The 12,500-nt window shown below is 48.8% G+C and overlaps 2 protein-coding genes across 2 annotated transcripts in view; both read left to right on the forward strand.

The window, feature by feature from the left end:
• The window catches only part of mei1 (meiotic double-stranded break formation protein 1), a gene marked incomplete at both ends in the record, with an annotated part of 133,097 nt that overhangs the window by 34,540 nt on the left and 86,057 nt on the right, over positions 1-12,500 (forward strand). The window contains 2 exons of the mRNA XM_080776466.1: positions 3,653-3,942; positions 12,022-12,136. Of these exons, the coding sequence (XP_080632592.1) occupies positions 3,653-3,942; positions 12,022-12,136 (405 nt within the window). The remainder of the gene's footprint in view (positions 1-3,652; positions 3,943-12,021; positions 12,137-12,500) is intronic.
• LOC308324333 (von Willebrand factor A domain-containing protein 5A-like) lies at positions 6,340-8,715 on the forward strand (the record flags this gene model as incomplete). Its single annotated transcript, XM_080776375.1, has 1 exon — positions 6,340-8,715. One exon carries the CDS (start codon positions 6,340-6,342, stop codon positions 8,713-8,715), a length of 2,376 nt encoding a protein of 791 aa, XP_080632501.1.

Below are 12,500 nucleotides of genomic sequence, written 5' to 3' on the forward strand. Positions count from 1 at the left end.
CAAATGCGGAAGTGCACCCAGAGTGCACCTGGGCTTTACATTGGGCGCTCGGTTGCACGGGGTTTCCTCGTCAAGAATCCACGGGTCCGCCTGCAGTCCTTCCTCTTACCACTAGGGCCCAGCGCTTCAACATTGGAGTGCATAGCTGGCCCCTTGGTTCTATGTGAACAGGAACCAGACAACGACCACCACCACATATCAGGTCAGGTCATATCGTATCTGTGAAATGTCTGACGGATATGCGCCGATATGAAGAAAAAAAACCGATATGTGCCGATATAAATAAAAAGAGGGAAAAAAAACCATGTTGCTGGTCTGGTTTTTAAAACCTAATGTAATGCAGAGTTCCTACACAAATGATGGAATTATATTTTTTGTAATTTCCAGGTCTGGATAAGTATGGAATTAAGTCCGGCGCCTTGGCTTTCTCACAATGAACAGCGTCACAAATAACATTGTGACAAATGCTTATCTGAACATTTACTAGTTACGCAGTGATAGTAATTATTAGAAAAGGAAAACTATGCATACTGCATATGGAAAACATCATTTTAATGTCTGCGTTCATTGTCATGTCCACACAGTGAATTAATGAGGCTTCACAGGTGCTGCGAAGATGCATTTTTTATTTTAATTGACTCATTTTCCGTTCTCATTTAGAAAAGAGATTCATGGGGTGAACAATATATTAAAAAAATCAATCTATTAAGGGGAAATAATGAGTACCATTTCAGTTAGATTACTTTATTTGTTAAACAGTGCTGACCAGTGTTGGGACCGTTACTTTTAAAAAGTAACTAGTTACAGTTACTAGTTACATCATTTCAAAAGTAACTTAGTTACTTTACTGTTACTTAAACCAAAAAGTAAAGCGTTACTTCGAAAAGTAACTTTTTCATTACTTTTCGGCTCGGCTCGCCGGTGCCGGTTCCGGCGAGCCGCCCCGCATCCAAAACACTTGGTGGAGAAAATATGCTATTTCCGTGCTCAGACCCAGGGGCACGGGGACACAGCCAGCCAACCAGGGACACACATAGTTGTCTATAATAGAGTGGTTGCACCACTCAAAAAGAAAAACGGGCTCCCACTTCCAGGCCATTCATTCATGCCTTCAGTTCAGTACAGTGATAATAATATACCAATAGCAGGGGGGACTGGTGGTGATGATGCTATGTAGGCCTATCAATACATATTTATAGCAAACAACTAAATACAAGTAGGCTACAACCAACAACATGATGGTTCCAGTTACACTGCTCCAGTAAATATGTTGTATACTGTGCAGATAGGCTGAGATAGCTGCTCTTATTGGTGGTGGTGGCAATACTAATTTGAGTCTGGATTTATAAACAAAGTAAGACCAAAACCAGAATTAATATTTGATAATCAAACACACACGCGCAAAGTCTCTTTCAGTATCTGTCCGTCTCTCTCTCGCTCAAAAGTAGCTACTAGCTAGGCTTCACACACACACACACGAACGCACACGCGCAGCCTCTTTCAGTGTGTCTCTCTCTCTCTCTCTCTCTCTCTCTCTCTCTCTCTCTCTCTCTCTCTCTCTCTCTCTCACACATGATGTGCATACACGGCGCACACGACACACACACACACGCGCGACCGACATAAACAAACCGTTTGTTTAGCCGGTGGGAATGGGATCATCATAATTTGCTGGGACTTAACTTACTTTGACTGTACTTTGTGCTGGATTGGAGCAGTTGAAGGAAATAAGGAGGAATATAGCCATTTGCGATATGGGCGCCGCCATGACACTAGTCAGAGTAAACAAACTTGCGCATCACCACGTGTAGTACACACACACACACGCACACACAAACGCACACACACTCCTCCTCCTCCCCCGCAAGGCAAGCGTGACAGTTCTTCTCATTCTCCCCCGATCGAGACTACATGAAAAATAACGGAAGAGTAACGGAATAACGCACCATGTAGTAACGGTAACAAGTTACTGAATTTAAAAAAATAAAGCGTTACAGCAACCGTTACTGCCGAACGTAACGGCGTTACTGTAACGCGTTATTTATGTTACGTTACGTCCCAACACTGGTGCTGACACAAGTACATGTTACGTTTTACTTTACCATCAACCAATGAAGCAGTAGTCAGTAGACTTTAGTCCTTTTCTCTAGCCCATTCTGACCTGAGATCAGATTCTAAAAATGTCTTTTGCATCCTGACAGTTTTCATTCTGACCTGAGATCAGATTCTAAAAATGTCTTCTACATCCTGACGGTTTTCTGAAAAAGCCATGTTTCTATGTCAGTCGTTCTTCGATTTTTCAAAAATAGCCGACCTACAAGCTCGTAGCGCGCCACTCGGTGGCGCGCTATGAGCTTGTAGATCTGCTATTTTTCAACAGCTAAAGCATAACATGACGCTAACACCCAAAGGGGTTCCCGCCCAAAATGGGCTAGTTCACTGGTGAATCGCTGCCATGTTTTTTATTCTCTAGATAAGGGTGCCATCATGTCAACATACATTTTAATGACACCACATACAAAATCCCAACGTGATTGTCCACGAATATAACCCCCCCCCCCCTCCCCCCCATTTCTTCTCCTCACATTGTTATAATGATAATTAGACTCGGAGCAATAATCCACCTACAGTATATCTCCCAGACTCCCTCAACAGTTCAGAGTTTTATAATGAATGTAGAATTAATATGTGCAGGATGTAATTTACATACAAATGTGAGGGACTTCATTTATTTGCCTTTATAAATACTGTAGTTTATTTTAAACCCCAAAATCCTCTCTCTCTCTCTCTCTCTCTCTCTCTCTCTCTCTCACACTCTCTCTCTCTCTCTCTCTCTCTCTCTCACACTTATGCCAGGGTGCCAGTGAATTGATCACCCTCCTTTGTGCCAATGTTGGTTAACCCATTAAGGTCTGACGTAGCAGATCTGCAATGCGTCGCATCGCGATCTTGCAGATCTGCTATTTTCAAATGGTCGAAGAGCTGAAGTGGTTAATGTATGTTTTGTAATAACAATCAAAATCCACAAAGTAACTATAGTATTAGTAACTAAAAGTTTTCAAATATAAAGTAAAGTACAAAGTTAAAATACAATATTTGGAACCAATAAGAGTATTAAGTAAAAGTATTGTAAGTAAAGTACAAACACCTCACAATTTGACTTACCGGTAATAAGTACAGTATGAGGGCATACTGTATTTCCGAGTATAAATAAAGGTGAGAAAGAAAGAAAGAAAGAAACTTGAGTCAAATGTACTTCGTTACCTCAACACACCACTGTTCTTTTATGATGTATCACCACCGTGTATTTTGGTCTCGCTTACTTACTGTAAATCGCTCTGGATTTCATAGAGCGTCTTGCTTAAAATGCCTATAAATTGTGAAAGGAAAGCAAAGGTGTTTACCCAGGGTAACTGGACTAAGCTCAAGAACTTGTTCACAGCCAGGCCCTGCTCATAGAACATTTCATGGTAGAGAGGTTCAATGCCTTGTCCAATAAGGGCACTTCATCAGCGGTGGTAATTTTAACGTGCCGGTCCGGGGGGGGATACGAACTATAGCGACCTTCCCGATATCAAGACCGCTCCGCAAAAACCGTTCGGCCACAAACGCTGCCTCTGAAATGAATGACTTCATCTTCTTCTTCTTCCAGGTCTGCTGAAGCAGCTGGTCCGTCTGGCGGAGGCCGCGGCGGTCCTCATGAACACCACCAGTGATCAGATAGCCGGAGATACCGCCCACCACAACCACCCCAGCCTCCACCCTAGCAGCAACCACCCCAGCCTCCACCCTAGCAGCAACCACCCCAGCCTCCACCCTAGCAACGCCGCCGACGACATCAACAGCAGCAGCAGCAGCAGCCGGATCCTCGGTCCAAACCAAGGGCAACAACAACACGGTCTGGGCACGGAGCGCTGCCCGCTGCCACTCATTCTGAAAAAGGTCCGTCTCTCTCTCTCTCTCTCTCTTTGCAAACATCCTGCTCCACACTCTTCCTTCCCAGGGTCCCCCCGTCCGCGCGCCATCATGAAAGGGGTGTAATCCTCCTGGATTAGCGCCTGTTTGAACGTGGGATTCATGGCGGATTATCGAAAACGGGGGGGGAAATATTTGAGGCTTCCTCGTCTGGGAAAAGCGATGCGTGTCGCGTTACGGGGTCAGTTTAAGCCGTTAAGGACTGGAACGCATCCGTCTTATCGTAGCTTTCAAACCACATTGACCATTGTTTTAAAACGTTATAGCTATTGAAAAGTAGCAGATCTACAAGCTCATCGGTGCCACGCTATGAGCTTGTTAGAGCTCATAGCTATTTCATGTCCTTGACATGAAATGGTTTTGAGAACCACTGACATAGAAACATTTTGTTAATGGGTTGCGGTGGCTCAGGGGTAGGGAGTGGCTGGATGGTAACCGCAAAGGTTGCCAGGTTGAACCCTGTGGGCTCCCCTCAGAGTTAGTGTCGAAGTGTCCTTGAGCAAGACACTGAACCCCTAATTGCTCCCGATGTGCTGGTTGGTGCCTTGCATGGTTTCCGCCGCCATCGGTGTATGAATGTGTGTGTGTGTCAATGTAATGCACAATCTATGTAAAGCGCCTTGGCTAAAGGCGCTATTATAAATGCACCATTTACCATTTGTAGAATCTGGGCCTCAGTCCTAAATGGGTTAACGGTTTCATATCGACGACTCGGATCTTGGCTCGCTGCTGTTTGGGTTGTTTTAAGGAGAGGCTTTTAACAACTGTGTGAGCAGTTCACTGAGTTGGCAGTGCATTGTGTTTACTTACGGGGGGTCTGGGGCGGGGTGGGGGGGGGGTCTACACTGGGGACGGGACGGAACCGTGTGCAGCTACGCCGACAATACGTCTGTCTACTGTAGGTGGCTGCACCGACAGTACGTCTGTCTACTGTAGGTGGCTGCACCGACAATACGTCTGTCTACTGTAGGTGGCTGCACCGTCAATACGTCTGTCTACTGTAGGTGGCTGCACCGACAATACGTCTGTCTACTGTAGGTGGCTGCACCGACAGTACGTCTGTCTACTGTAGGTGGCTGCACCGACAATACGTCTGTCTACTGTAGGTGGCTGCACCGACAGTACGTCTGTCTACTGTAGGTGGCTGCACCGACAATACGTCTGTCTACTGTAGGTGGCTGCACCGTCAATACGTCTGTCTACTGTAGGTGGCTGCACCGACAATACGTCTGTCTACTGTACGTGGCTGCACCGACAATACGTCTGTCTCGCGGGGAGTTCCGCATTTACAGTTTTTGAACGGTGCAACCATTCAAAGGAACAGCAATGTCCGTCCCTGGTGGTGTCCCTGTGTACCAATGTTTAGGGCACCAATGTTTAGGGCACCAATAGGGGCAATAGTGATGCTGTTGTGCTAGAAACAGAGAGGAGGGAGGGCAGAATCCATTTTGCTCATAGCGCGGCACCGAGTGCCGCGCTACGAGCTTGTAGGTCTGCTTTTTTATCGTGAAAATGTTGTGCAAATCTTTGAAGATATTCTTTCAGAGTGAACGTTTTTAACTCAAATCTTTGCTTCTGTGGGGGGGGGGGGGGGGGGTTCCTGGAACAACATATTTTCACATGGGGGTCGGCGGCCAATTACTATATATTTGTGGGGGTCCTTGACATGAATATGTTTGAGAACCACTGACATGGAAACATAAGTTTTTCATAAAAGGATTCAAAAGACATTTGTAGAATGTGGTGGGCTTTTTTGAGGTTTGGGGACTATTGATTGATTCAGCATGAAGACTAAAGCATTCTAAATGCATATACGCATTGGCTTGATCACTGGTACGTCACCCTCCGAGCTGACATGGAAATGAGCAGACTGTACGACCAAAGTCACGGCCAAATAGTGAATTATACACCGAACGTGGGAATGGTCATGAATGTATCACTATCAAAATATGAGCGTTGTGAATCTGGCCCCAGGATATTAATTCACGCATCTGGGTATAAGAGAGATGCCCAATGGATATATTCAGTCTCCATACATGGAGATATCGGACACATCATACAAACTTATCCAATCTGTCTAATATTACAATCTCCATATTTGGCCCGGGCTGACCTAGAGCTCCATATTTGAGAGACATCTAGTGTTGACATCAGGTCAATATAGAACTCCATATATGGATATAGACGACTGGCACCGTCATCGTGACAAGCATCCAGCCAAGCCCTATATAAAGAGTCTATATTCTATATTCTATGAGGCAGAATATTTGGCCTTTATCCCAGATATTGTTGTTGTGTCATAAATCCAGACATCCCAGTTACAGTATAGGTTCTCATACGAACAGCATGGCCGATTTGGACACTATGGCATGTGGTCTGGTCTCTGGCCAGAAGGAAGCGGTTCCCCTGAAAGCCATCGATGTGGAGGTGGAGGTGAGAGACCACGTGGCCACAGTGACCTCCACCCTGCAGTACGAGAACCAGGAGGAGAGCCCCATAGAGGCCGTCTTTGTCTTCCCTCTTCCGGGCGACGCCGCCGTCTGTCATTTCAGCGCGAGGATCGGACAGTCCGAGGTCGTGGCCGAGGTGAAGGAGAAACGGGAGGCTCGCCAGGAGTACGACGACGCACTGAGCTCGGGCGAGCAGGCCTTCCTGCTGGAGGAGAGCGAGCAGAGCCGCGACGTGTTCGCCATGAGCGTGGGCAGTCTGCCTCCGGGGGAGAGCGCCTCCGTCAGGCTGCAGTACGTCATTGAGCTGGCCGTGGAGGCTGACGACGGGCTGAGATTCTGCCTGCCCGCGGTGCTCAACCCCCGCTACCGACCTCGTGGAAGTGGAGGGAGCGCTCCGCCACAGGTGACCTCTGTTCCAGCTCCACTGGTGCCCTACAGTCTGTCCTTCACTGCCCGAGTGACCTCTCCTCGACCCATCTCTAGAGTAGAGTCCAACTGTTCCCTGGACCCGCTGCAGTACCTCAACACGGAGCACACTCGGGCCACGGTCCGACTCGGCGACGGGCACAAGTTTGACAGAGACGTGGAACTGTTGGTCTATTATAAAGACGCCCACCGGCCCGCTGCCGTCGTAGAGGCAGGAATGGATTCCGCCGAGCCTGGCTCTCTGATGGGTGACCCGGTGATCATGTTGAGCCTGTACCCCGAGTTCCCCCAAGCTGTGATGTCATCGCTGGCTTCACGTGGAGAGTTTCTGTTTTTAGTGGATCGTTCTGGCAGCATGCGTAATGCGGGTCGCATGGGCAGCGCCAGGGACACACTGATACTGCTGCTGAAAAGCTTGCCAATGGGCTGCTGCTTCAACATCTTTGGCTTTGGAAGTCGCTATGTCCAGCTCTTTCCTGCGAGTGTGGAGTACAGCCAGACCACCGTGGATGTAGCTCTGAAGAAAGTCAAGACCATGTCTGCTGATCTGGGCGGGACGGAAATCCTAAAGCCTCTCGGACACATCTACGGGCAGCCCTGCGTTCTCAATCAGCCCAGACAGCTCTTTGTCTTTACTGACGGCGAGGTGCAGAATACCGAGGAGGTGCTAAATCTGGTGAGAAGAAACGCAGGTTCTCACAGGTGCTTCACTTTCGGCATCGGGGAGGGGGCCAGCTCTGCTCTCGTCACTGGGATGGCCAAGCAGGGAGGAGGTCACGCCCAGTTCGTCACAGGAGCGGAGAGGTTGCAGCCCAAAGTGATGCAGTCCCTTCGCTTTGCCCTGCAGCCAACTGTGGTCAATATTTCCGTTTCGTGGGACCTGCCAAAGGGAGTGTCTGTAACACCTCTGTCTCCGCCGATCACGACCCTTTACCACGGCCAACGGTCGCTCATTTACGCCCAGCTCACTGGAAAGAATTCGGGGGCTAGTGAAGGCCGCGTGACGGTGAAGTACAGCCTGGCGGGTCAACCTTCTGAGAATAAACTCCGCTTCGGTCTCAAAACTAAGGACACTGGATTGACAGTCCACAGGTTGGGGGCTCGGAGCCTGATTCGCTCCCTGGAGTTGGAGCAGAGAGAGCCGGAGGAGCAGGAGGTGTGGGAGCAGGGGGAGGGGGATGATGAGGATGAGGAGGAGGATGAGGAGGATGAGGGGGAGCAGCAGCACGATGACGCTGTGAAGAAGAGGGTGGTGGAACTCAGCGTCCAATCGGGCGTGAGCAGTGCCTTCACTGCCTTCGTCGCCATCAACAGAGGAAGTGGGGAAGCCGTGCGAGGACCTCTGCTACGCAGAAATGTTCCAGTACCAACAAACACGATGCAAGATGTCGTAGATGGTCCAAATGGATCATGGCGCGGTCCACCGCGGCGCTGCAGAGCTCAAAGTTCTAGCCGCTTTATGGAACGGTTGCGTAACCTTGAACCCGGTTCCAGCCGCGGTTACAGCCACGGCAGGCCGATGCAGGCAGCCCAGGCTATAGACCCATTGCTCCAGGTGATCACCCTCCAGAAGGCTTCTGGATTCTGGACCGTAGTTCCAGAGCTGACCACTGTGCTGGGGAAGACTCGGGAGGAGCTGGACAAGTCAAAGCCTCCACCAGTGACCGGGGACGTTTGGGCCACAGTTTTGGCTCTGATCTGGCTCCATGGCTTCAAGACGGAAGCCCGGGATGAGTGGGAGCTTGTGGCTATGAAGGCAGTGTCCTGGGTTGGTGCTCAGAAGGTGGGCTGCATGACCGAGTGTGTGGAGGCTGGGAATACCTTGTTGGGCTGCACGGTGCAGACAGAAGACCTGGGGCTCTGAGAGGCTCATCCTACCTCGCTCCTCCTTGCCTATCCACCTGCCGCTATAGAGCGTCGCAGTCCCGCCCCCCTCGAGAGACCCGGAAAATAAATCCCTGTTCATTTTCCTCATAGACTTTTCAGAAAGTATTTATTTAAAGACGTTTACGCCGCGGACAAAGGCAACTCTTGTCGTGACAAATCATGACAACAAACACAATTTTTCAGGCCAAACAAAGAATTAGAAAGTAGAAAAAACGGCAGGTTTTAACAATTTTTTTGTTGTTTTTCTTCTTCTGTCATGAGTTGGCTTCGTACGACGCTTAAAAGGTCTTTAAATAAATACGTTTTGAAATGCCTATGGGAAAAATGCATTGGGATTCATTTCCTGGGCAGGTTAAGGGGGCAGGTTATTATAGTTGACGAAAACAAAAAAAATTATAAGCTTAATAAGTAACTGAATATTCATTTTTTAAATTGCTGTTTTGAATAACCCATCATTCAATGATTCATTGTCTTTATGTAATTGGTGTGCCCATACCCGAGGCAGGGTTGGCGAAAGGGCCTTTCTTTGTGGAGTTTGCATGTTCTCCCCGTGTACCCTAGAGTAGGTACCCTCACATGTTCTCCTCGTGTCCCCTAGGGTAGGTACCCTCACATGTTCTCCCCGTGTCCCCTAGGGTAGGTACCCTCACATGTTCTCCCCGTGTCCCCTAGGGTAGGTACCCTCACATGTTCTCCCCGTGTCCCCTAGGCTAGGTACCCTCACATGTTCTCCCCATGTCCCCTAGGGTAGGTACCCTCACATGTTCTCCTCGTGTCCCCTAGGCTAGGTACCCTCACATGTTCAAAAACTTGATTAGACAATCGATAATTTCGTCTTGTCCTTGGAAGAAATGTCTCTGAAACAACCAGTGATTTCATTTGATTTAATGACGTTACTTTCACGTATAATGAGAAGGAAGTTAATTTGTACGGTTCAACCTCACGAGCGAATGCTATCAAAACTCAAGGCAAGGATATTATAAAACCTTTGCAGAGGAGGACAGAGAAGGACCTTAAAGTGAGGAAGGCACTTGCCTGGCGAGCTCTTAACGGTATGACCAGTGTGTGGAAATCCAACCTCCCCCGACACATCAGGATCAGTTTCTTCTCTGCTACCGTGGAGTCCGTCCTCCTCTATGGCTGTGAATGCTGGACACTTACACAAGCCCTACAGAAATCCCTGGACGGGTGCTACACCAGAATGTTACGTGTGGTACTGAACATCAACCAGGATGAGCACATCACCAACAAGCGTCTGTACGGGGCATTACCAAGTGTATAAGAGAAGATAGCAGTAAGGCAGGATGAGACTAGCTGGCCACTGCCACCGACATCAAGATCTCCCGGCCAAAAAGCTTGTACTGTGGGAACCAACACACAGGCATCGATCGAGAGGACGTCCCACACCTACCTACGTGGACGTACTAAAGAAAGATGCTGGTGCAGAAAGCACAAAGGAGCTGGCCAGATGTATGGAGAACCGAGATGACTGGAGACGACGATGGCAAAAAAATCCACTGAACTGAGTGATGCAACTCCGTGTGGGGGTCCCTGGGGGGTCCCCAGAACTTCCACATGAACGCGCCCAGGGTGCCGGCCCGGTTCCGGCGAGCTGCCCCGCGTCCGTAACGGTTGATGGATGACAGAGTTACTGGGTGGGGGGTCCCCAGGGGGTCCCTCTACTGTACTGTACTGTACTGTACTGTACTGTACTGTACTGTCACACCCAAACTCATCATATAAACATTAAACAGTTAATATGTGTTTGTGTTAGGCTGCGCAACAGTGCACTTGGTTGTGAAAACAAACCAAATGCTATTTTCGTGCTCGGACACAGCCAGCCAGGGACACACTTACTACTTACTACTCCGTATACGAGTTGCACCACTCTAAAATAAAAATAAAATCAATTCAACCAACTCAATTCAACAAACTGATCCCATTGCAGTACACGGATGGATCCTGGCCTTTAGGAACCCCATCATGTAGAATCACACTGAATCTTTCCCCTCACACGGTGGGATCCTGGCCTTTGGGAACCTGCATGAGATGTAGAATCACACTGAATCTTTCCCCTCACACGGTGGGATCCTGGCCTTTAGGAACCCCATCATGTAGAATCACACTGAATCTTTCCCCTCGCACGGTGGGATCCTGGCCTTTAGGAACCCCATCATGTAGAATCACACTGAATCTTTCCCCTCGCACGGTGGGATCCTGGCCTTTAGGGAACCCCATCATGTAGAATCACACTGAATCTTTCCCCTCACACGGTGGGATCCTGGCCTTTGGGGAACCCCATCATGTAGATCACACTGAATCTTTCCCCTCACACGGTGGGATCCTGGCCTTTAGGAACCCCATCATGTAGAATCACACTGAATCTTTCCCCTCACACGGTGGGATCCTGGCCTTTGGGAACCCATTAGATGTAGAATCACACTGAATCTTTCCCCTCACACGGTGGGATCCTGGCCTTTGGGGAACCCCATCATGTAGAATCACACTGAATCTTTCCCCTCACACGGTGGGATCCTGGCCTTTAGGGAACCTGCATGAGATGTAGAATCACACTGAATCTTTCCCCTCACACGGTGGGATCCTGGCCTTTGGGAACCCCATCATGTAGGATCACACTGAATCTTTCCCCTCACACGGTGGGATCCTGGCCTTTAGGAACCCCATCATGTAGATCACACTGAATCTTTCCCCTCACACGGTGGGATCCTGGCCTTTGGGAACCTGCATGAGATGTAGAATCACACTGAATCTTTCCCCTCACACGGTGGGATCCTGGCCTTTGGGAACCTGCATGAGATGTAGGATCACACTGAATCTTTCCCCTCACACGGTGGGATCCTGGCCTTTGGGAACCTGCATGAGATGTAGGATCACACTGAATCTTTCCCCTCACACGGTGGGATCCTGGCCTTTGGGAACCTGCATGAGATGTAGAATCACACTGAATCTTTCCCCTCACACGGTTGGATCCTGGCCTTTGGGAACCCCATCATGTAGAATCACACTGAATCTTTCCCCTCACACGGTGGGATCCTGGCCTTTAGGAACCTGCATGAGATGTAGAATCACACTGAATCTTTCCCCTCACACGGTGGGATCCTGGCCTTTAGGAACCTGCATGAGATGTAGAATCACACTGAATCTTTCCCCTCACACGGTGGGATCCTGGCCTTTGGGAACCTGCATGAGATGTAGAATCACACTGAATCTTTCCCCTCACACGGTTTTGGATCCTGGCCTTTGTGTGTTCTCTTCTTCCCAGCTGCTGGTGAGCGGCGAGGAGACGTTGCAGGTGGCCAGCGTTCAGTGCATGGCCCGGGTCCTGGTCCATTCCCCCTCTCAGTACTGTAGCGCCTTCATACTGGCTGACATACCTGGTGAGTTAGACGCACGCACACGCACACACACACACGCACACGCGCACGCACGCGCACACGCACGCACGCACACACAATTCAATTCAATTCAAAGGGCTTTATTGGCATGAGAAAACATACGTTTTTTGCCAAAGCAGAAAGAACAATACAACAATACAGCAATACAATCAAAACAAAGATTACGTACATTTGAAGGTCAGAATCTTCAATAGATCAACTTCTATGTACCGAGATCACTCGATGCAGGTATAGTGCAGGAATATACACAATGATTAGTCTTTAGGGTGGTTGTGTTCCATTTGATATCCTTCTCCTATCACAGCAACTCACAAATCTTGCTGCTGTGTTTGCCCATTGTTGTACT

This window comes from Protomyctophum bolini (assembly GCF_963924005.1).
Source record: "Protomyctophum bolini genome assembly, chromosome: 11".
NCBI classification, from domain to species: Eukaryota; Metazoa; Chordata; class Actinopteri; order Myctophiformes; family Myctophidae; genus Protomyctophum; species Protomyctophum bolini.